The sequence below is a fragment of the Pelophylax lessonae genome (assembly GCF_965119305.1).
Source record: "Pelophylax lessonae genome assembly, chromosome: 3".
Taxonomy (NCBI): domain Eukaryota; kingdom Metazoa; phylum Chordata; class Amphibia; order Anura; family Ranidae; genus Pelophylax; species Pelophylax lessonae.
Window position 1 is genome coordinate 315638636 of NC_138770.1, and position 25599 is coordinate 315664234.

General features: G+C 41.7%; 1 protein-coding gene across 3 annotated transcripts in view; it reads left to right on the forward strand.

Annotated features, from left to right (window-relative positions):
- The window catches only part of DVL3 (dishevelled segment polarity protein 3), a 327108-nt gene that overhangs the window by 182360 nt on the left and 119149 nt on the right, over positions 1–25599 (forward strand). For all 3 annotated transcript variants that reach the window (XM_082249429.1, XM_082249427.1, XM_082249428.1), the window contains exon 4: positions 6236–6342. In XM_082249429.1, the coding sequence (XP_082105555.1) occupies positions 6236–6342 (107 nt within the window). The remainder of the gene's footprint in view (positions 1–6235; positions 6343–25599) is intronic.

Here is a 25599-nt window from a genome sequence, read left to right on the forward strand (position 1 = left end):
CTGTTTACTCTAAGAGATTGTGAAAAAATCCCTACATCATGCTTATCGTCGTGAACGCAGTCCGGGCCACAGGTCGCATTCATCTAGACATAGCTCTTCCGGTCGATCTAGATCTCATAGGAGCTATCGCTATCCCTCTCCTCATATGCGTTCGGTGAGGAAAAAATGCTGGGCCTGTGGCGCCACACCCCTACCTAACAAGCTGGTCTGTCAGAGCTGCTTTAAGTAATACGCAGCTGACCGAGACCAAGAAAGTGTACAAGTGGCCAAGCTTTTGAAAAAGATCATGAAAGATTCTCTTTCTGAACTGGCTGCCTTGATGCCTGCTCAGGCAATACCTCAGGACCCGCAGGCAATGGACGTTGATCCAGAGGAGCCAGGCCCCTCTATGGCCAGCATACCATTTCCCATTAAGGGCACAGGGCCAGAACCCCTTCTCAGGGGGATCTTTCGGATACATCCTCTGAAGACTCAGAGATAGGAGGCCTCAGTTTTTCACTCATTCAACCTTTTATAGAGGCAGTGAAATTGGTCATCGCATGGGAGGATCCCGGGGAGCCCCCCTCAAAGTCAAGAAGGTACTTACTACACTTAAAAAGGAATCGAGCAGTCTTTCCTTAATGCCTGAGATAAAGGAGGTGATTGAGGAGGAGTGGAAGAAGACAGAAAATAAGTTTTCACTCGCAAAGTTTGGGAAACTTTACCCTCTAGTTCCAGCTGAATCGTAGCCCCTGGATTCGATGTCAGTGGTGGATGCAGCAGTGACCCGACTAGCAAAAAAATGTTAGTCTTCCTAAGGAAGATTCAACATCCTTTAAAGATCCTTTAGAGAGGCGTATGGATGTGGATCTCAAAAGGAGCTATCTAGCTTCAGGTGCAGCATGTAGGCCAGCAATCGCCCTTACATCAGTGTCCAAAGCAATAAAAGCCTGGACAGAGAACAGAGTCAGCTATCAGACGAGATGTGCCAAAGCGAGACATCATAAATGCACTGGACGAGCTGAAGATGTCGCCGATTTCATCGGAAAAGCAGCAATTGACACCATTTGCTTCTCAGACAGAGCAATGCTGCATTCAGTCATGGCCAAAAGGGCCTTAGGGCTAAAGCCATGGGCAGGGGATATTGCTTCCAAACGGAACTGGTGCAGCATTCCCTTTGATAGGTAGGTGCTGTTTGGGGAGAGATTGGACAAAGCAATCTCCAGAGTGACTCGTGGCAAGTCAAGCTTACTTACCCAAGACAGACGGACCGGGAGATCCAGGAACTTCACTTCTAGATTTCAGCAATCCAGGTCAAGAGATTTCAGACAGTCTCGCCAAAATAGAGATTGCCAGAAAACCTGGAGGGGTACCCAGTCTTCCGTTCTGGGGACAAGAAAAAGTAAACCTTTCTCCACCCCCCAGGATAAAACAAAATCCTTTTGACATAGGCAGGCCCAAACACTCCCGGTGGGAGCCATGCTCAAACATTTTGTGCCAGTTTGGGCAAACAGATGCCCAGGACCCTTGGGTCCTATCTACAATAAAACACAGACACCACTGGACTTTCTCTCCTCAGCCTCTTTGAGATTACTTCAAGAGTACAGAGATCCCAACATCGCTACAAAAAGCGGAAGTTCTACAGTTTATAACATCACTTCAAGTACTGAGCGCAGTGGTTCCAGTGCCCTCTTCGGAGCAGTATACAGGTTTCTACTCCACTCTCTTCCTCGTTGCAAAGAAAACGGGGATGGAGGCCAGTAATAGACCTGAGAAAGCTCAATCGACATATCTGTCTAGAGAGTTTCAAGATGGAATCTCTACATATGATAATCCAGGCAGTACAACCAAAGGATTGGTTACTCTCAATAGATCTTCAGGATGCCTATCTTCACATTCCAATTCTTCCGTCCTTTCAGAAATATGAGGTTTGCAGTGAGTCACCTAAATCTTCAGTTTCAGTGCCTTCCATTTGGCCTATGCACTTCTCCTTGGGTTGTCGCAAAGGTCCTGGTCTCTACCATAGCCCCTCTCAGGGAAAAGGGCTTACAGGTATATCGGCGGACAGTCAGTGACCACCTTCCACAGAGGGACATCTTGTTAGTCTTTGACCCAGGCAGGGTGGTTGATAAACTATCAGAAGAGCCATCTCATGCCTAACTAGCAGATTTATCTTGGAGCATTATTCAACAGCAGTCAGGGTACACAGTCATTACCCATACAAAAGGCGAAGACCATCATTCAGAGAGTTTCCAAGATCTTGCGCAACCCCCGCCTGACAGCTTCTCTCTGTTTGAGCCTCATCGGTTCAATTACAGCATGAATTCTGATGGTGCCATGGTCACATTGGCATCTGAGGTACTTTCAGACCGGCTTCCTAAAACAGTGGAAGAAAAAACGTCTCTCACAGCCCATCCTCTTAACACCATGCATGCACAGAAGTCTTCATTGGTGGACAAAGCTTCAGAACCTCTCCAAACCTCGACAGTTGGGTCCCCTCTCCTGGATCATTATTACTTCAGATGCCAGCGGAAAAGGGTGGGGAGCCCATTGCAATGGAAATCAAAGTCCAGGGAAGATGGTCCTTCCAAGCCGAGAATTCAATGTCAGTGGTGGATGCAGCAGTGACCCGACCGTGGATCAGTTCACTTCACCACGGAACACCAAGCTTCCCAAATTTATCTCCCGGTTTCCACACCCCCAGGCAGAAGCAGTGGATGCTCTGACATACACCTGGGACTTTGACATAGCGTATGCCTTCCAACCTCACCCTCTTATTCTAAAATAATTCCTGAGGCTCCTGAAGGAACCAGTACACATTCTGGCGATTCTCCCTTATTGGCCCAAGAGACCTTTGTTTCCGTTGGCCATGTGGCTGTCTGTGAGCACGCCTCTGAGACTTCCCCTGTTCCCTCAACTTCTACAGCAGGGCAGTGTCTCATCCAAACCCGCACAGACTGGATCTACAGGTGTAAAAATTGAGAGGCAGAGGTTTGAAGCCCTAGGCTTTTCCCCGGAAGTCATTTAGACACTCCTTCAAACAAGAAAACCATCCACAAACTCCATCTACTCAAGAGACTGGGAAAAGTTCCAAACCTTCGCTGCTGGAACAAATTTCGATCCATCCTCCCCTTCAGTCTCGAATATTTTGGGATTCCTACAGACCGGACTTGACCTAGGCCTGGGTCTCAGTTCATTAAAGGTCCAGGTGGTGGCATTATCAGCGGCAACAAATTCAAGATGGGCGGTCAACCCTCTCGTAATTGCGTTCCTTAGAGGGGTGGTAAAGTCATGCCCTCCGGTCAGACGCACCTTTCCAAAATGGGACCTAACTCTAATCCTGGAAGCCTTGGCGGAATATCCTTTTGCTCCTATGGAACAAATATCAATTTGGAACTTATCCTTAAAAACGGCCTTTTTTTTTTTCTAGCCATTACATCTGGCAGGAAGATATCGGAGTTGCAAGCCCTGGGAATCGGAGAGGATCACGTTTCTTTCCAGACAGAGTGGAACTGCGACCTATTCAAGGTTTCACCCCAAAAGTCACTACCGCAAGTTATCTCAGGGAATCATGGGCCTTGCCAGTTTTTTCCCAGTCAGAAATAGACCCAAGCTTGGAGATATCGAAAGTTCTCAAGAAGTATCTCGAGGCTACATAAAAATTTAGAACATCTAACAAGCTGTTCGTTATCCCATGGGGAAAAAACAGAGGGAAGGAAGCCTCTAGCAGGACCCTTGCATCCTGGATTGTCAAACTAATATGTAAAGTGTACAGGGCTAAAGGCATGGTTCCTTTGGAGCAGGTGAAGGTTCATTCTACGAGTTCAATTTTTGCCGCATAGGCAGCCAGAGCGAACGTCTCCCTGGATACCACCTGCAGGGCGAAAGAAGGGCAATGCAGGAAGCCCTTTCTTCATCTAAATAAAAAAACATTTCTTTGTGTTTTAGCATCTACCCACCCTTTGCCAGCTAGTTATTTATCACAAGTATGCTGCCATGGAGGTGCCAGGAAAAGGGAAAATTGTATCATACTTACCGTAATTTTCCTTTCCTGGTGCCCATCTATGGCAGCATGCGCTCCCTCCCTCTGTATTCTATATCACAGGAGAATGCTGGGAGTATGGGGCATCTTTCTTTTATGCTATTCACTAGTCCTGAAGACAGAGTATAGACGGAGCTCTATCACAGATATGCTGCCATGGATCGGCACCAGGAAAGGAAAATTACGTTAAGTTTGATACAATTTTCCCTTTTTTCCGCCTTAGTAGTGAGGGTAAGGTTTAGAGCCGTGCGTGCTGCATCAATTTTATATTTCAGATCTCTTTGGGGGTTGCTTTTTTTGGTTCTAGCATGTTTTGTAAAGCCTCCTGTTGTTGAAAAGTTTGTGTGTGAATACGCTTGGTTCTGGCTGCCATTTGGATCATGCTCTGTGCTTTTAATTTATTTGATGTAGGTACTGACACAGTTTTTAAAAAAATTGGATCTCATTGACTTCCTGTTGCCTTGCGATCACATGGGGATAGGATTGTACAGGAGCTCACATTCTATATCGGCACCTGGTAGTTCACCATATACAGTACCCTGAAAAAGTATTTATACCCCTTAAAATTTTGCACATATTGTTATGTTACAGCCAAACATGTAAATGTATTTTTTCGGATTTTATATGAAAGACCAACACAAAGTGGCACATAATTTGAAGTGGAAGGAAAATAGTAAATGGTTTTCAAAATGTTTTACAAATATGTGAAAAGTGCGGCGTGTTATACTTTGTAGAACCACCTTTCGCTACAATTACAGCTGCAAGTCTTTTTGGTTATGTCTCTACCAGCTTTGCACATCTAAAGGGGGAAATGTTTGCAAAATAGCTCATGCTCTGCCAGATTGGATGGAGGGGGGGGACTGTGAACAGCAATTTTCAAATCTTGCCATAGATTCTCAATTGGATTTAGATCTGGACTTTTCCTGGGCCACTCTTAACACACAAATATGCTTTGATCTAAAACATTCCATTGTATCTCTGGATGTATGTTTAGGGTCATTGTCCTGCTGGAAGGTGAACCCTTGCCCCAGTCTCAAGTCTTTTGCAGATTCTTAGTTATAAGATTGCCCTGTATTTACCTCCATCCATCTTCCCATCTACTCTGACCATCTTCCCTGTCCCTGCTGAAGAAAAGCATCCCCAAAACATGATGCTGCCAACACCATGTTTCACGGTGGAAATGGTGTGTTCAGGGTGATATGCAGTGTTAGTTTTCTGACACATAATAAAGTTCAATTTTGGTCCCGTCTGACACATGTTTGCTGTGCCCCCTTCTTCTTGCCACTCTTCCATAAAGGCCAGGTTTGCGGACTGCACGACTAATAGTTGTCCTGTAGACAGATTCTCTCACCTGAGCTGTGGATCTCTGCAGCCCCTCTAGAGTTACCATGGGCCTCTTGGCTGCTTCCTAAAATATTATTACCCTTGCCCAGCCTTTCAGTTTAGGTGAATGACCATGTCTTGGTTGGTTTTCAGTTGTGCCATACTTTTTCCATTTTCACATAATGGATTGAACAGTGCTCTGTGAGATGTTCAAAGCTTGGGGATATTTTTTCATAACCTAACCCTGCTTTCTACTTCTCCATAACTTTTATCCCTTACTTGTCTGGTGTGTTCCTTGGCCTTCAAGATGCTGTTTGTTCACTAGGGTTCTCTAACAAACCTCTGAGGGCTTCACAGAATTTGTATTGATCTGTATTTATGAGATTAAATTACACACAGACTCTTTACTAATTAGGTGACTTCTGAAGGCAATTGGTTCCACTAGATCTTAGCTAGGTGTATCCGAGTAAAGGGGGCTGATGACAAATGCATGCCACACTTTTCAGATATTTATTTGTAAACAATTTTGAAAACCATATATGATTTTACTTCCACTTCACAATGTGTTACTAGGTGTTGGTCTTTCACATAAAATCCCCAATAAAATACATTTATGGTTTTGGTTGTAATATGACAAAATGTAAACATTTCAGGTGGTATGAATACCTTTTCAAGGCACTGTATCCAGGGCTGTTCTAACCAAGTTTTGACTTGTTATTTTAGCCCATGCAGGAAGTATACATACTATTCTTTTCTTCATGTTCTTTGCACTTAGTTTGTTTTTGAATGTATTTCAAGCATTATATCTTTTGTTATACACTGATGTTAAATGAAAAATAATATCCTTAATTGGTGGCGTTTTTTGATTTTTTTTTTTTTTTTTCCCCACAGTCCAAATACACGAGGTAGCCAGGAAAATCTGGACAATGACACGGAGACAGATTCTGTTGTATCTGCACAGCGGGAAAGACCAAGAAGAAAAGAGGCTTCAGAACATGGTGAGTTAGTTCCAAATCAATTGCTTCACAAATATTTGCTGGGTGTTGAGCAACATAAAAATGCAGTCATTCTCTTTTTAGGTGAGAAATTTGTTGCAGGTTATCAAGTTTTGTTTCATCTCACAGATTTCATTACCTACTCTTTACAAGTTGGTTGCTGTACCCTGTCAGTTTTTATTGCTTTCTGCGCCCCCGAGATAAAACCTACAGTGTATTGCGAAAGTATTCGGCCCCCTTGAACTTTTCGACCTTTTGCCACATTTCAGGCTTCAAACATAAAGATATAAAACTGTAATTTTTTGTGAAGAATCAACAACAAGTGGGACAAAATCATGAAGTGGAACAAAATTTATTGGATATTTCAAACTTTTTTAAGAAATAAAAAACTGAAAAATTGGGCGTGCAAAATTATTCAGCCCCCTTAAGTTAATACTTTGTAGCGCCACCTTTTGCTGCGATTACAGCTGTAAGTCGCTTGGGGTATGTCTCTATCAGTTTTGCACATGGAGAGACTAAAATATTTGCCCATTCCTCCTTGCAAAACCGCTCGAGCTCAGTGAGGTTGGATGGAGAGCGTTTGTGAACAGCAGTTTTCAGTTCTTTCCACAGATTCTCGATTGGATTCAGGTCTGGACTTTGACTTGGCCATTCTAACACCTGGATATGTTTATTTGTGAACCATTCCATTGTAGATTTTGCTTTATGTTTTGGATAATTGTCATGTTTGAAGACAAATCTCCGTCCCAGTCTCAGGTCTTTTGCAGATTCCATCAGGTTTTCTTCCAGAATGGTCCTGTATTTGGCTCCATCCATCTTCCCATCAATTTTAACCATCTTCCCTGTCCCTGCTGAAGAAAAGCAGGCCCAAACCATGATGCTGCCACCACCATGTTTGACAGTGGGGATGGTGTGTTCAGGGTGATGAGCTGTGTTGCTTTTACGCCAAACATAACGTTTTGCATTGTTTCCAAAAAGTTTGATTTTGGTTTCATCTGACCAGAGCACCTTCTTCCACATGTTTAGTGTGTCTCCCAGGTGGCTTGTGGTAAACTTTAAACGACACTTTTTATGGATATCTTTAAGCAATGGCTTTCTTCTTGTCACTCTTCCATAAAGGCCAGATTTGTGCAGTATACGACTGATTGTTGTCCTATAGACAGAGTCTCCCACCTCAGCTGTAGATCTCTGCAGTTCATCCAGAGTGATCATGGGCCTCTTGGCTGAATCTCTGATCAGTCTTCTCCTTGTATGAGCTTAAGGTTTAGAGGGACGGCCAGGTCTTCGTAGATTTGCAGTGGTCTGATACTCCTTCCATTTCAATATTATCGCTTGCACAGTGCTCCTTGGGATGTTTAAAGCTTGGGAAATCTTTTTGTATCCAAAATTCGGCTTTAAACTTCTCCACAACAGTATCTCGGACCTGCTAGGTGTGTTCCTTGTTCTTCGTGATGCTCTCTGCGCTTTAAACGGACCTCTGAGACTATCACAGTGCAGGTGCATTTATACGGAGACTTGATTACACACAGGTGGATTCTATTTATCATCATTAGTCATTTAGGTCAACATTGGATCATTCAGAGATCCTCACTGAACTTCTGGAAAGAGTTTGCTGCACTGAAAGTCAAAGGGCTGAATAATTTTGCACGCCCAATTTTTCAGTTTATTTGTTAACAAAGTTTGAAATATCCAATAAATTTCGTTCCACTTCATGATTGTGTCCCACTTGTTGTTGATTCTTCACAAAAAATTACAGTTTTATATCTTTGAAGCCTGAAATGTGGCAAAAGGTCGCAAAGTTCAAGGGGGTTGAATACTTTCGCAATGCACTGTATTTGTCATGTTTACCATTATCATTGAAAATGAAAATAAAAGGAATCCCAAATTTTGGGCTGTCCCTAGAAGAGTAATAAAGGGGAAATCCTCCAATCCAGACACTAGTTCTGGTGACCTGGGGGACCCCAACTGATTCCCCTAATTTGCAGGGATTTTTTAACTTCCTCTTTGGCTATGGGACATGAAGTAAAGGGAAATCTCTGCAATGTGACAGATGGTGAAAAAAAAAATCTGACAGGGTTTATAACCCTTACTATATGCAAAATGTAAAAAGAAAATGTTTGCCCTTAGTTCTACTTCAACTACAGAAATTCAGCAACTTTGTAAAAAGCGCAGGCCACCTCCTTGATCTATATTTGTTGTTTACAGCTGACAGGTTTTTTGTACTCCAGAATATATCTTCTGGAGCTCTGAAGCTTGACTCTCTGATCTCAGCTCTTTCAAGTGTAGAATTGATGCAGCTGTTATACCTGCCCCTCCCCTCCTTCTGCCCAATCACAGAAGCTGTTGTATTTTATGAACTTACTCACAAAATACAAAATCTTCTGTGAATAAGCAGCAGAGGGGGAAGAGGTACATGCATTGCTATGCTGTGTTCTTCTCTCCTCGCAGAGCCCTAGATGTATCCTCCGGGAGTCCAATAAACCCGTCAGATTAAAATCTTAGCGATAAATCCTGCACCTTGTTGGACTTCACTCATAGAATCAAATTGATCAAAGTGTCCACATTCCTGAAATTAAGCTTTAATTCTGTTCTGCCACAGACTACAAACTGAAACAGTATTATTGTACAGGGAAAAGCAATGTAATGTTTTAATTGGTTAAAAGTATGTATGGACCAGAAAAATAAAGTTGTGCATTTCTGGAAGATGTGCACATTTATCACATTTTGTTTTTCATTCATTTAAAACTTCAGAAAAATACCTGTTGATCTGCCAATAAACAAGGGTGCTCCTAATTTTCTGTTTGACTGGCAGCATCCCATGTTGTGAGCCCTTCCTCCTATATGTGCTTCAAATGGAACTAGGCCTCTTGCCCATGCAAGAAATGTATGACTTTTTGACATCACCACCAGAATTGTTAAAGTGATTACTTAGGGGTTAATTTGGTTAATATTTGGGTATACCTATTGATGATGAAAGACAGTGACTTTAAAACGGGAACTGACACATTAGCATGCTTGTTACTGAATCTTAAGCAAGCCCTAAGATCAATCTACAGATGCATCTCATAAAATTAGATTACCATCAAAAAGTTAATTTTCTACAGTCCATGATGATTTGGGGAGCCATACCATCTGGTGTTGGTCCACTGTGTTTTATCAAGTCCAAAGTCAGCGCAGCCCTCTACCAGGAAATTCTAGAGCACTTCATGCTTCCCCCTGCTGACCAGCTTTATGGAGATGCTGTTTTAATTTTCCAGCAGGACTTTGCACCTGCCCACACTGCCAAAAGTACCAATACTTGGTTTAATGATCATGGTAATCACTGTGCTTGATTGGCCAGCAAACTCGCCTGACCTAAACCCTATAGAGAATCTGTGGGGGGGGGATTGTCAAGAGCAAGATGGGACACCAGACCCAACAATGCAGATGAGAAGGGCCGCTATCAAAGCAACCTTGGCTTCCCAGTTCCTCTTCAGCAGTGCCCCAGACTGATCGCCCCCATGACACGCTTCATTGAGGCTATAGTTTATGCAAAAGTAGCCCTGACCACGTATTGAGTGCATATTATAATGTATATGTACATCATTTTCAGTAAGCCAACATTTCTGTGTTAAAATCCTTTTTTTTTTTTTTTTTTTTTTTATTGGTCTTACGTAATCTAATTTTCTGAGATACTAAATTCTGGGTTTTCACTAGGTGTAAGCCATAATCGTCAAAATTAAAAGAAAGAAATGCTTGACATATATTCATTGTGTGTAATGATTCTATGTAATATTACTTAAACTTTTTGATTTGAATTACTAAAATTACTTTTTGATCTATGGTTGCTATCTCCCTGACCACATTATTCAGGGAGATAAATCTGCTTGCCTGTGTCCAAACAAATGGTGGCAATACATTTTGAAATCAGATTGTACAATCTCCTTTAAAGTGGTTATTAACCCACTTTGAAAAGTTCACATAGTCCTATCTTTTCCCTGATGACAAGTGCTCCTGTCTCTGTGTGTTATATAAAAAAAACAATGCCTTCTATACCTTATTTCAGAGCCGCTCCCAGCAATCATGTTACTGGCCGGCTCTCTACTCCCCCTCTGACCGATGCAGTGGTTGGAGCCGATATTCCCTCGCTGAGGTCAGGCAGGGCGAGAGGGAAAGAGAGAGCTGGCCAGTCACGTGATTGCCGAGAGCCGCTTTGAAATACAGTGAAGGCAGCCATTTTTTAGAGAGAGGAGCACCTGTCATCCGGGAACAGAGAGGATTATATTAGACAATAAAAATTATAATAGCAGCTGGAGGGGAGGGGGCTGGCACTGACACAGGAGCAGGGGTGGGGGGGGGAGAGCGAGGAGGACAGAGAGCTGCAGATGACTGAGGCACGTAAACTGACCATGGTGTCAGGGCTCAGCAGCCATGATATTCCATGGTCAGTTTACAGAGGGGAGAATAGAAACTTGCAGTATCACAGATTTTGTAGGTGATCTGTTTTGTGGGCCAAAATACACATCACAAGCACTGTGCTGTCAAACGTGCTTTAAGGGAACAGGATTTTTTTTTTTTTTTTTGGGTTAACAAACACTTTAAATCTGTCATCAATTATGTAGTGTTAGAGGAGCCCCAGGCTTCTTCAGCAAATGCTGTAGCTGCTGACTTTTAATATTTGGACACTTATCTGTCCACGAATCCAGTGGCATCTTCACCCCAGCCGATTTTTTTAGTCGACTCTCAGGTGCTGCCACTGCTGTTTTATGTACGAGAAACTGGCAATAAAGCCTTGCGGCTTTACGAACGTTTCCCTACTGTGAAAACGCGTTGAGTTTTGTGAATGGCCCGGCGGCGGGGGAGGGAAGAGGGGGGCCAGAACATGCGGGAGTGGGTACCTGTCGAAACCAGGTACCTGCTTCCCCCCGAAAGGTGCCAAATGCGGCAGCGGAGGGGGGAGGAAGCCAACGAGCAGAGCTTCCCTTTTTGGGTGGCGCTCCGCTTTCAGTTAGACATACACTAGTGATTTGTACATAAACTTTATTTTAAATGAATTTCTAACAGTGATTGTCCTTTTCTTTTTCAGTGCATCCGGAAAGTATTCACAGAGCTTCACTTTATCCCCATTTTTGTGTTAGTCTTATTCCAAAAATTTTTTAAATCCATTATTTTCCTCCAAATTCTACAAACAATACCCCATAATGACAACGTGAAACAAGTTTGTGTTGAGATCCTTGCAAATGTGACCAAAACAAATCCCATGTACATAAGTGTTCACAGCCTTTGCCATGACACTTAAAATTGAGCTCAAGTGCATCCTGTTTCCACTGATGATCCTTGAGCTGTTTCTACAACTTGATTGTAGCATTTATCTGTGGTAAATAAAGTTGATTGGACATGATTTGGAAAGGCACACACCTGTCTATAGAAGGTCCCACAGTTACCAGTGCATGTCAGAGAACAAATCAAGCCATGAAGTCCAAGGAATTGTCTGTAGACCTCTGAGACAGGATTGTATTGAAGCACAGATCTTGGGAAGGGTATAGACAAATTTGTGTAGCATTGAAGATCCCGTGAGCACAGTGGCCTCCATCATCCATAAATGGAAGAAGTTTGGAACCACCAGGACTCTTCCTAGAGCGTGCCGCCCAGCCAAACTGAGCGATCGGGGAGAAGAGCTTTAGTCAGGTAGGTGACCAAAAACCCGATGGTTACTCTGACAGAGCTTCAGTGTTTCTCTGAGGAGAACCTTAAAGAAGAACAACCATCTCTGCAGCACTCTACCAATCAGGCCTGTATGGTAGAGTGGCTAGACGGAAGCCACTCCTCAGTAAAAGACACATGACAGCCCACTTGGAGTTTGCCAAAAGCCAACTGAAGGACTCTCAGACTAGGAGAATCAAAATTCTCTGGTCTAATGAAACAAAGATTGAACTCTTTGGCCTGAATGGCGTGCGTCTTGTCTGAAGGAAACCAGACCCCGCTCATCACCTGACCATCTCTACAGTGAACCATGGTGGTGGCAGCATTATGCTGTGGGGATGTTTTTCAGCGTCAGGAACTGGGAGACTTGTCAGGTTCAAGAGAAAGATGAACGCAGCAATGCACAGACACATCCTTGATAAAATCCTGCTCCAGAGGGCTCTGGTCCTCCGACTGGGGCAAAGGTTCATCTTTAAACAGGTCAAAGACCCTAAGCACACAGCCAAGATAACAAAGGGGAGGCTACGGGATTACTCTGTGAATGTCCTCAAGAGCCCAGACTTGATCCCAATTGAACATCTCTGGAGAGTTCTGAAAATGGCTGTGCACCAGTGTTCCCCATCCAACCTGATGAAGCTTGAGAGGTCCTGCAAAAGAATGGGAGAAACTGCCTAAAAATTGGTGTGCTGAGCTTGCAGCATCATAGTCAAAGACTGGAGGCTGTAATTGGTGCCAAAGGTGCTTCAACAAAGTATTGAGCAAAGGCTGTAAATAGTTAATGTAGATAGGATTTTTGTTACTTTTAATCACTTGCCGACCGCCGCACGACTATTTACTGTGGCGGTCAGCCCCGTACAGGCAAAGTGACGTAGGACTACGTCGCTAGCCTGTGAGCCTCTAGGGGGCGAGCGCGCACCGCCGGAGGCGCACTCGCGCCTCCGCTCATTCCCGAACAAGTCCCCGCATGTGACCGGCGGACCCGATGTCCGCCGGTCACTCGCGATCTCCCCGTGGAGAGGGAGAAAGGCAGGCGGCTAATGTAAACAAAGCCTCCTGTCATTCCCCTTGATCTAACTGCAGAGATCATACGATCCTGCTATGTAGGATTGTATGTCTCTGTGGTTACATCACTAGCCACACCCCTTTACAGTTAGAAGCACGCCCCTAGGGACACACTTAACCCCTGCATCACCAATAAAGTTAACCCCTTCCCTGCCAGTGTCATTTTTACAGTAACAGTGCATATGTATAGCACTGATTACTGTAGGAATGTCACTGGTACCCCCCAAACGTGTCAAAAATGTCAGTCAAGGGTCCAATCTGTCTGCCACAATGTCGCAGTCCCGCAAAAAAAAAAATCGCAGATCGTCGCCATTACTCGTTAAAAAAAAAAAAAAAACACCAAAAATTATATAAATCTTTCCCTTAGTAAATGCAACAACTTTTGCGCAAACCAATCAAAATACGCTTATTGCAATTTTTTTTTTTACCGAACATATGTAGCAGAAAACAAATTGGCCAAAAATGTTAAAAAATTTTGATTTTTACATTTTTTTTGGGGGGGAAATTAATATAAAAAAATGTGATAAATATTGTGGTTTTTAAAATTGTTGCTTTTTTTGTTTATAGCGCAAAAAGTAAAAATTGCACAGGTGACCAAATAGCGCCAAAAGAAAGCTCTGTTTGTGGGAATAAAAAGGACGTCAATTTCATTTGGGTACAGCATCGCACGACTGCGCAATTGTCCGTTAAAGTCACGCAGTGCCGAATCGCAAAATAGGGCCTGGTCAGGAAGGGGGTAAAATCTTACGGGGCTTAAGTGGTTAATAAATTTTGCAAAGATTTTAAGCAAACTTTTTTCACGTTGCCATTATTGGGTATTGTTTGTAGAATTTTGAGGAAAATAATGTTGAATCTATTTTGGAATAAGGCTGTAACATAACAAAATATGGAAAAAGTGAAGCGATTTGCATACTTTCCGGATGCACTGTAGTTAATTGCATTAATTTCAGGAACGAATGTTGTAAGCAAACTAATTTAAGTACATTCATACATTGGTCAAATTATTGTATTTAGTGTGAGCATTTTCTTGCAAGCATTTGTATGAATATTCTTGTGTATGGCCAGCTTAAGGACCCAGGTGATTTGACAAAAATTGAATGGTTTATTCTTGTTCTCGTATTATACAGTTTAGATAAAGGCATCGCTTCTTCCCCCCACTATTGCAATTACAACTAAATTAAAGACATATTATTGGCCAAGCAGGCCAAGTAGTGACCGCATACAGTCAGCTACATTCATTATTGAGCAGTGCCAGCAACCATCCAGGACTACCTGGTTACAACGGAGATTTCTCCATTCATGTGTTTTTTTCTTTTTATTTCTCCCTTCCTTGTGGGCTAAAATTTGAGTAATCTATACCTGCCTTAAAAAGGTTGTAAAGGGTGTTCTGATACTTTAGTATAAAAAAAAAAAAAAAAAAAAAACACCAAAAAAAAGTCATACTTACCTGCTGCGTGCAGTGGCGAACCTCCTCTTTTGTGATATTTGCTCCACCTCTTCAATGTCAAAAGACAGGTTGCTTGCTCTCAGGGAGGACTCTGATATAGGTGCCACATCCCTTAATTATTGGGAGAGAAAGATTTTTCCCCTTGTGGTGGGACTTTAAAGGCACTCATAAAAGTCATAAACCTAGTATATAGCAAAAATAAATTTTTATTTAAACAACGATTTGACAAAAAATTGAATTATTAAAATATGCAAACAGTATATTGCATAGTATACTGTACATAGTGCAAGTGTTAGTCAGCTTGTACAGCGAAAGATACCCAATGCATTTCGAAGTCAGAGAACTTCTTCCTCAGGGGTAGTTCTTAAATCTGTGGCTAGACTTCTATGATCAAACAAAAAGATATATATTGATGAGATTGCCAATCTTCCATAATCTGCAATGTCATAATTGTATCAGAGTCAGCAAAATACTTTTAAGTTGAAGGATGAACAACCCCCTGAACAGTGCTCACAGCAGGCAGAATAAGTGTCTGCTGATGAGCCTGTTTAAATATTGCCTCAATGTAGCAACATTTGAATCAGCTGGGATTGTAGCAATCCATGCAGATAGGCTGTGGTAGAATTATATCACTACCTGTCTAGCCACAACACTCCATGTAAAAAGACATAGGAGGGCTCAGCATTTAAAATGCATCACTGGGTGGAGAAAATATATAATATATATATATATATATATATATATATATATATAGATATATATATATATATATATATATATATATATAGATATATATATATAGATATATCTATATATATATATATATATATATATATATATAATGAGAGAGATATATATATATATATATATATATATATATATATATATATATATATATCTCTATCTATATCACAAACAGTGGAAACGATACAGTGTGCAATGGATGTAAGTGCTTATTAACCCCTTCCAATGTCATGTCTAGATATACAGACTCATGTACTGTATAATATTGAATGAACATATTTACTAATTGCAATCTATATGGTTTGATCATAGAAGTCTTACTATGTAATATACTGTTTGCATATTTTAATACCCTAATTTTTTGTCAAATTGTTTAAATAAAAATTTATTTTTGCTATATACTATGGTTATGACTTTTATGAGTGCCTTTAAAGTCCCACCACAAGGGGAGAAATCTTTTTCTCACCTCTTCAATGTCTGCCACCATAGCAAGCTCTGTGCTATGAGGACAGACATGGGGACTCCCTCTCAAACCAGGCTATGTGCATCCATAGAGACACACGGCGTAACTCAGGGACCCTCCCTCCCCCATACTTTTCACAGCATTTGATTGACAGCAGCAGGAGCCAATGACCTTAGGACCACTTTAAGCTAGCCATGGATAAATTGTATTCTCTGCTGAACAGGCAGAATTTCAATCCATCTGTGGTTTTTCCCATTAGAGAGGAGTCAACCTAGTGAACTCCCCTAGGCTGCCACTATTCATTGTGGCAGTAATCCAGCTAGTTCAAGTGTCAATACTCTTACATCGAAGTCCTTTTAGTTTTATATTTTTCTGTACCTGTCTAGCAGTTGTTTGTAATGTAGATTACCCTGGATTGGGTGTGGTGAAAGGTGCCAGCTGTCTGAATATCTCAGATAGTAGAGATCAAGGTATTTGCATTTCCGTGGTTGGAAATTCAAAAAGTTTCCAATAGACCTTAGAGTGGCCTGTTTTGCAGGATTTGTTCTTTGCTTCTAAGCTCTGTCATGTAAATTTTTCAAGTAAACTGTGTTGGGTATTAAGTAGAATGCTGTAGATAGTTCTGATATCTGAAGGGTGGAAACTTTCCAGCCAATTGATTGATGCTCTCACCAGCAGATGGGGACATGCCGACGCAAAATTAAATGTCTCTCATCTTTCTATGAGTACTTGACCTAATGTTAGCCTTGGGGTACAGTGCTGACCATACATAGTATAAAGTGAAGCTGACATGACAGAAATGTGGGGGCTACTATTGATAGAAAATACTAGTGTCCTGATCATTCTGACCCACTAGCTTCAGTACTTTTAAGTCATTGACCCAGGAGAACTATACAGATTTGTCCCTGGTCAGTTACTTAAATTATGGAATTATATTTTTGAGAAAAAGGTATCAGCAAAGTCAGCCTCCACATTTTATTAACCACTTAAGCCCCGGAAGATTTTACCCCCTTCCTGACCAGGGGGTATTTTGCGATTCGGCACTGCGTGACTTTAACGGACAATTGCGCGGTCGTGCGACGCTGTACCTAAACGAATTTGACGTCCTTTTTTTCCCACAAACAGAGCTTTCTTTTGGTGGTATTTGATCACCTGTGCGATTATTTGATCACGCGCTATAAACAAAAAAAGAGCGTCAATTTTGCAAAAATAACAATATTTTTCACATTTTTTTTATATGAAATTCCCCCCAAAAAAAAAGTAAAAATCAAAATTTTTTAAAATTTTCGGCCAATTTGTTTTATGCTACATATGTTTGGTAAAAAAAAGCGTATTTTGATTGGTTTGCGCAAAAGTTATCGCATTTACTAACAAAGGGAAAGATTTTTGCCATTTTTGTTGTTTTTTTTTTTAACGCGTAATGGCGGCGATCTGCGATTTTTTTTTTTGAGGTACTGTGACATTGGGGCGGACAGATCGGACCCTTGACTGACATTTGTGACACTTTTGGGGTTACCAGTGACATTTCTACAGTAATCAGTGCTATACATATGCACTGTTACTGTAAAAATACACTGGTTATGAAGGGGTTAACTTTATTTGGAAGGGAGGGGCTGTGTGTATCCCTAGAGGCGTGCTTTCTACTGTGATTGGCTGTGGCTTGAGCTGTAAGGACACTGATCAACGGATCTACATACTAGATCCGTTTGATCAGTGTCTTTACAGCGAGGAGAATGACAGGCAGCTTGTTTACACAAGCTGCCTGACATTCTCCCTCTCCCCCGCCGATCGCCGAGTGACCGGCGGACATCGGGTCCGCTGGTCACACGCGCGGGGGGGTCCGTGACCACGCGGGAGCGGGAGCGCGCCTCCGGGGGCGCGCGCTCGCTCCCTAGACCCTCACAAGCTAGTGACGTAGCCCTACGTCACTTTGCCTGTGAGGGGCTGACTGCCGACGTAGATCGGCGTTAGGCAGTCGGCAAGTGGTTAAAGGCCTGTAAATCTTGAGAGATACTGCAAATGCCCAATGTGCTCATTATCCCTTGATATGATTTCACTACACATCAGAAAAAAATATTTTTTAAAAATAATTTTAAATGTCATTTGCTTTGTTGAACTATACACTATAAATTTGCCAGAATGTGTGTGTGTGTATAGATTTTTGATTTGCTGAAAACAAAACTATTGATGAATCCATGCAACAGTTGTTATTGAACTCTGATTTAATGTTTAATGCAGGCAGGACTAATTGGTATGCTTATATTTGGGCAAGTAGAACATTTGGTTCAGTTACAAAGGAAAAAAACCCTGAAATTGTCTGATTCACTTAATTTTATAGCCTCTTTTTCCCATTAATAACTGAAGGATCCCTTTAAAATATGGCCACCACATCTTATTGGCTGAGTTGGGTAGAAAGCTTGCAGCTGGTCCAGGATTTCCACAATCTAAAAGGCACTGGGTATCCGTTTTCCAGCTGATTGTTTTATTATGTGAAGGTTTAACATTAGTATTCAGGAATTAAAGTGCTTCTAATGCCTCAAGGTTGTTTATCTTCATGCATTCTATGCACAAAGGTAAACTTCTTTTTCACAGACTCCCCCTTCACCCCCTCTTATACTTGCCTAAGCCCCATCGCGATACAGCGCCATTCATGAGAGCTGCAGCTCTTGGCTTTGTCCCCCCTCCCTGGGCAGATCGATAGCAGTAGGAGCCTTTGGCTGCCAATCAACTCCAGTCACGAGGGAGCAGTGCCTGGGAGCAAGCCTGCTTAAGTGCCCCCTTGGGAATCTGCTTCCTATTGGGCACCAGCAAGACAGAAGGAACCAAGAGCACTGGTGGGGGACCTGAGAAGGAGGATCAGGACCTCTCTGTGCAATTATATTGCACAGAGCAGATAAATCGAGACATGTTTGTGTTTAAAAAAAAAAGTTCTCCTATGTCAGTGGGTAGCTGGCTGTGAAATATTCAAGGAGGTACTTAGGGCAAAAAACGAAATAAAAAGCTGAAATGTGTACTGTATGCAAGCTCCTAGTATATCTGCCAGAGGATTAAAAATTTTTTTTTGCTAGTCATAGGAGTTGAGCTGCCATGCTGCATGGTCAGTTGTTTTGACACCTTTATTTTTTATTTTTTTGTCTTTTTGTATCCCCTAACTACTCCTTAGCCCCTGTTCACATTGGCACAATTTAACAGGTCAAATCGGATGTCAAATCGCAGCTTATTGCTGGCAATGGGAGCTTCCCAATCGGTGCGACGCCGACTTTGCAGTGCCGCACCTATTTCCAAAAGTAGTGCCTGCACTACTTTTGGTGACTTCAATAGACAAATGTGCATGAACCCGCACAGATATCTTTCAAGTCGCCCCCCGAAGTCGGACTGAAATCTGGGAGCTCAGGTGGAGTTGCATTATTTCAAAGCCATGTTCTGTGTGTGAATAAGGGCTTAGACAGCAGTGGAGAAATGCTAATTCTTTGTCCAGCTTCGTGTGAGTGACACAGGAGTCTGTAAAGCTGAAAGAGGCAGAAAATTGTTCCAGCTGCAGCCAAAACCCTCTTTATGACATGGGTTCACCTTTGCATTCAAGCAAACATGAAAGAAGCTTAATAACCCTTCATTTAACTGTTTGCCCATAGTTCTGCTTTAAATTGTTCTATTATATATTTGATAGAGGAACCTGTTATTAAATAAAATAGGGTAACATTCATAAAAACATGTTCATGTACAGTTTATTCGTAGTGCCCACATACCCATTAACTAACAATACTTTAGACATTAAACGTGTGGCTTTTCAGAGCTGTAGTGTTGAATTATTCAGGCAGTTTGTTGTACTAGAACCACAAGATGTATTAACCTTCAGTGCGTGAGAACAATACTCACCATCCAGAATGTCACAAAGCATCTGCCAGGACTAGAAGACAAGCACCTGCCCACACCCTGCGGGTAACTAATTGTTTAGAGCTTGTTGCTCAGAGACTGCACACCCACCCCTCTGCTAGGTAATAGTGTGGGACGGGGAGGAGTCTTAGAGAGAAGGAATGAAATGTTGAGAGCGGCAGTGAGGTAGCAGTGTCTTCTCTCAGGTGGTTCAGGGTTTAACAGGCTGACATTCAGATGGGAGAACATTTTACTGTTAAAGTGGTGACTGGAGCTTTGAATTTGAAGAACGGATCGAATATACATACTAAAGAAGACTGGTTATTGTGTGTTTTGCAGCTGTGCTTGTACCTGCCCCGCTTTTCTTTAATTTTGGATTTTATTAGCCTTTGGATAAAAAACTTTCTTTTTATGGATATCTAGTGCTTTTGGAAGTTCAGTACCTTTTCATTGGGACTGCAGCACTCTGCCAAAATGGTGATGGTTTTATGTTTTGGAAGTAGGGAAAGAAACCGCTCTGGATCCAGATCACAGTCCGCTGTACACCTGGACAAACCTCTTAATCTTCACCCTGACTTTTGGTATCCAGGACCAGATCAGAAAAGTCCCAACAGTGAGTGTATAATAGCTGCCTTAACAAATGTTCTAGTCCATTTGTCCACAATTCACTGTGTAGATTCTGTAAACAAATAACATTTAAAAAGGAGTTAATGCAGTAACTAATGCAACATTTTCAATTAAGGGATAACCGTAAAAGATGTCTGAAATCAAAGATAATGAGAAGCAGAAGCACTCTGATAATTTTCAGCTGTACAGTGTATACTTACCCAGGAACTTGTCTGCTTTTTCTGTTCAGTGCTACCTGGTTCTTTGCATTCTTTTCCTTGTTTTGTTACTGCGCTGTTTGCTTGGCTAAACCGGTTCTTTTAGTTACTGGAGGAGAGGTTTTCATGTTGAATATCAGGTATCAGTGTAAAATCTTTGCTGGAAGTATGTGCTTCTCTCTGCTACCTTATGTATCTAAATTATGCTGTGTTATGGTCTTAAATATGGTATTGCAAATTTTTTTTTTTTTTTTGCTGTTGCAAATATGTTGCATTATTCTATTGTTATACAGGATTTATATAGTGCCAGCAGTTTGTTCAGCATTTTACAACATGAAGTCAGACAGTGCAGTTACAATTGAGTACAGGAGGAATCGGAGTTCTAAGTTAAAGTCTGGTCTAGGAATGCTAGAATACATCTATACTCATCTTGTCCATTCTTTAGCTCTGGGCATGTACCTTTTTGTGTGCATTATGGTTGCATTACTGAGCGCAATGCAGTAACATAGGGCTGCAACTAACGATCATTTTCATAATTGATTAGTTGGCCGATTTTATTGTTTCTATTGACTAATCGGATAAAAAAAAAAAGAAATCAAAGTATTGGGTATAATTTAAGTTATGTAAAGTTTAAAAAAAGACAATTTATTCTTGAATATCTCTATGCAGTGGTAAATACAAATAACCAGCTATATGGGGAGAAAATCTATACCTATACTCAAATCCCAATAGCTTGTACATGTATTTAAACTATCAGGTGCTAAAGGAGTGTGACCACATATTACCAATACAAATTCTGGATGGCCTATATGTGAACTAAAGACCCCTGATTTTCATTGTATGGTTTGCTAGAAAGGATGCTCTGATACTAAAACCGTTAACTTTTTTGCACTTCTATTGACTTGCATTGAGTTCTGTTAAATAAAGTCGCAAGCTGCAATGAAATCAGGAGGTCCAAATTGCACTGATCTGTGGCTTTAACCACTTAAGCCCCAGGCCTATTTTTGACACTTTTTGTTTACAAGTTAAAATCAGTATTTTTTGCTAGAAAATTATTTAGAACCCCCAAACATTCTAGATATAGATAGATAGATAGATATATATATATATATATATATATATATATATATATATATATATATATATATATATATATATATATATATATTAGCAAAGACTCTGGAGAATAAAATGGCGGTCATTGCAATATTTTTTTGTCACGCGGTATTTGCGCAGCGGTCTTTTAAACACCATTTTTTTGGAAAAATTACGAAAAATCAAATTTCACTGCATTTAAAAAAAACTTAACAGTAAAGTTAGCCCATTTTTTTTGTATATTGTGAAAGATGATGTCACGCCGAGTAAATAGATACCCAACATGTTACGGTTTAAAATTGCGCACACCCTTGGAATGGCGACAAACTACGGTCAGTAGAAATCTCCATAGGCGACGCTTTAAAGTTTTTTAACTGTTACCAGTTTAGAGATGGAGTGTAGCTCTTTTTTTTAGATTATAGCTCAAGCTCTGGCGATCGCGGCGATACCTCACTTGTGGTTTGAACAGCGATTCAATTCACGGCTTGACTTCCATATACATTTTCTTTTGTGCGCGAGCTAAAGGCGACGAGGACGGCTAACGTTTTTTTTTTTTTTCCTGTTTATTTTATTTTTATTTTTTTTTAATTTTAACACAGGTTTTTAAAAAATAAAAAAACCTTATCACTTGTTGTCACAAGCAATGTAAACATCCCTTGTGACAGCAATATGCAGTGACAGGTGCTGTTTATGGAGACCCTCGACCCCCCCCCCCCTCCACTACACTTCCATGTATTCAAAACGCTGAAAACTGCATTTTTGAATACACTCACTTTTTGAATCTGCCGCCTTTTGCAGCCGAGTAACCCGGATGTGACCTCATGGACGCCGCCCCTGGGTTACGTCATCAGAGACCCGTTCGAAGCTGAATCCGGCTTAGGTCGGGACTCCATCCAGCCGGCGGAGGTGTCGGCTGGTTGCTTGGGTCTCTCGGTGGGACAGGAGACCCAGGAAGAGTCGCGGGAGGGGGGGCGCCCCCTCCCGCTTGCCGGGTTAACGATTGAGTGGCTCCCGAGCCGCATCGGTCGTTACTGCCGGAAAGCCAACCGCCGGCTCTAAACAACGGTACCGGATGATGCCTCTAGCTAGAGGCATCCTCCCGTTATAACCACGCAAAGTCAGCCGACGTACGGGATGTCACTTTGCGGTAAGTGGTTAAAATCACGCTAAGGTAGTGCAATTTCAAAGCCACAGTAGAACTGTTCTTCATAATTATAAAGAAACGTAATGTTTTTTCATTAGTCTAAAAAAAAAAAAAAATCTTTCACGACATTAAAAACAAGTATTGGTAATTGATATCGGGGTTTACTTTAGAAAAAGTATTAGTACTTGTACTTCCTCTCCTCTTCTGGGGTGCCCTGTCTGCACTTCTTGCTCCTCCTGTCCTAAAAGTGCCCCTATAGCAAGCTGCAAAGTATAATATAGAGTTCCCCTATAGCAAGGTAAAATAAAGCTGCATTTAGAATCCCTTCAAATCCCTTCCTTCTCCTTGCCAGGACTACTTGTTCCATGAGGCATTGCTCCTTACACATTCACAAGCTTACTGACCTGTATGGAGGATAGAAATGTGTTCAGCATCCTGCCAGGAAGCCAAAATTGCATACGGCTAATCACAGGCAGTGAGACATTTCCTGATCCGCATCTGCACAGATCGGGAAATGTCTCACTGCCTGTGATTAGCTGTGTTAGCTTCCTCACAGGATCAGGCAGGTGGGATCCCGAACACGCCCAAGCCCATCTCTAATGGAGGGTGCATTGAGCTGTATGTGTGCTGCACTGTGTATACTGACCTACAGTGCATTGCGAAAGTATTCGGCCCCCTTGAACTTTTCGACCCTTTGCCACATTTCAGGCTTCAAACATAAAGATATAAAACTGTAATTTTTTTTGAAGAATCAAAAAGTGGGACACAATCATGAAGTGGAACAAAATTTATTGGATATTTCAAACTTTTTTAACAAATAAAAAAATGAAAAATTGTGCGTGCAAAATTATTCAGCCCCCTTAAGTTAATACTTTTTAGCGCCACCTTTTGCTGCGATTACAGCTGTAAGTCGCTTGGGGTATGTCTCTATCAGTTTTGCACATCGAGAGACTGACATTTTTGCCCATTCCTCCTTGCAAAACAGCTCGAGCTCAGTGAGGTTGGATGGAGAGCGTTTGTGAACAGCAGTTTTCAGTTCTTTCACAGATTCTCGATTGGATTCAGGTCTGGACTTTGACTTGGCCATTCTAACACCTGGATTTGTTTATTTGTGAACCATTCCATTGTAGATTTTGCTTTATGTTTTGGATCATTGTCTTGTTGGAAGACAAATCTCCGTCCCAGTCTCAGGTCTTTTGCAGATTCCATCAGGTTTTCTTCCAGAATGGTCCTGTATTTGGCTCCATCCATCTTGCCATCAATTTTAACCATCTTCCCTGTCCCTGCTGAAGAAAAGCAGGCCCAAACCATGATGCTGCCACCACCATGTTTGACAGTGGGGATGGTGTGTTCAGGGTGATGAGCTGTGTTGCTTTTACACCAAACATAACGTTTTGCATTGTTGCCAAAAACTTCGATTTTGGTTTCATCTGACCAGAGCACCTTCTTCCACATGTTTGGTGTGTCTCCCAGGTGGCTTGTGGCAAACTTTACACGACACTTTTTATGGATATCTTTAAGAAATGGCTTTCTTCTTGCCACTCTTCCATAAAGGCCAGATTTGTGCAGTATACGACTGATTGTTGTCCTATGGACAGAGTCTCCCACCTCAGCTGTAGATCTCTGCAGTTCATCCAGAGTGATCATGGGCCTCTTGGCTGCATCTCTGATCAGTCTTCTTGTATGAGCTGAAAGTTTAGAGGGACGGCCAGGTCTTCGTAGATTTGCAGTGGTCTGATACTCCTTCCATTTCAATATTTTCGCTTCCACAGTGCTCCTTGGGATGTTTAAAGCTTGGGAAATCTTTATGTATCCAAATCCAGCTTTAAACTTCTCCACAACAGTATCTCGGACCTGCCTGGTGTGTTCCTTGTTCTTCATGATGCTCTCTGCGCTTTAAACGGACCTCTGAGACTATCACAGTGCAGGTGCATTTATACGGAGACTTGATTACACACAGGTGGATTCTATTTATCATCATTAGTCATTTAGGTCAACATCGGATCATTCAGAGATCCTCACTGAACTTCTGGAGAGAGTTTGCTGCACTGAAAGTAAAGGGGCTGAATAATTTTGCACGCCCAATTTTTCAGTTTATTTGTTAACAAAGTTTGAAATATCCAATACATTTCATTCCACTTCATGATTGTGTCCCACTTGTTGTTGTTGTTCAAAATAAATTACAGTTTTAGATCTTTGTTTGAAGCTTGAAATGTGGCAAAAGGTCAAAGTTCAAGGGGGCCGAATACTTTCTTAATGCACTGTATATGGAGGGAGTACTGAGCTGTATGTGTGCTGCACTGTATTTTCTGATATGTAAACAAATAATGCATTCTGTATGCAGGCCAACTAATCGGCTGACCAACTAATCGATTATGAAAATAGTTGACAACTATTTTCATAATCGATTCGTTGACGATTAATCGATCCATTTTCAGCCCTAGCAACATTAACTCCTCAAAGTGGTTCTAAAGTCTGGTGTTTTTTTTTTTTTTTTTTTTAAACTTGGTACGTTCCTTGCATTAAAGTAGAGCTCCACCCTTTTGCTTGTTTGCACCCTCCCCTCCACTGCCATATTTGGCACTTGTTTGGTGGGAGGGAGGACCTAGTACCTGGTTTTGACAGCCACCTCCTTCCCCTGCAGTCTTCTGGGACACCTCACAGGTCCCAGATTACGGGACCATTCACAAGTGTCATCAGTTCAGATAAGGACATCGCTGGATCCCTGGGCAGGTTAATGTCCTTATATTAAAAGTCAGCAGCTACAGTATTTGTAACTGCCGACTTTATTTGGGGGGGAACCTGGAGCTCCTCTTTAAGGTGAAAAAGTCCCCACTAACTGTTCCCTACTAACACTTTCCTGAGTTCTATCAACGATCCAGTGCTGTCCCAGCTGCAGTTCTTCTCCCTTCACTTCCTGGTCTTG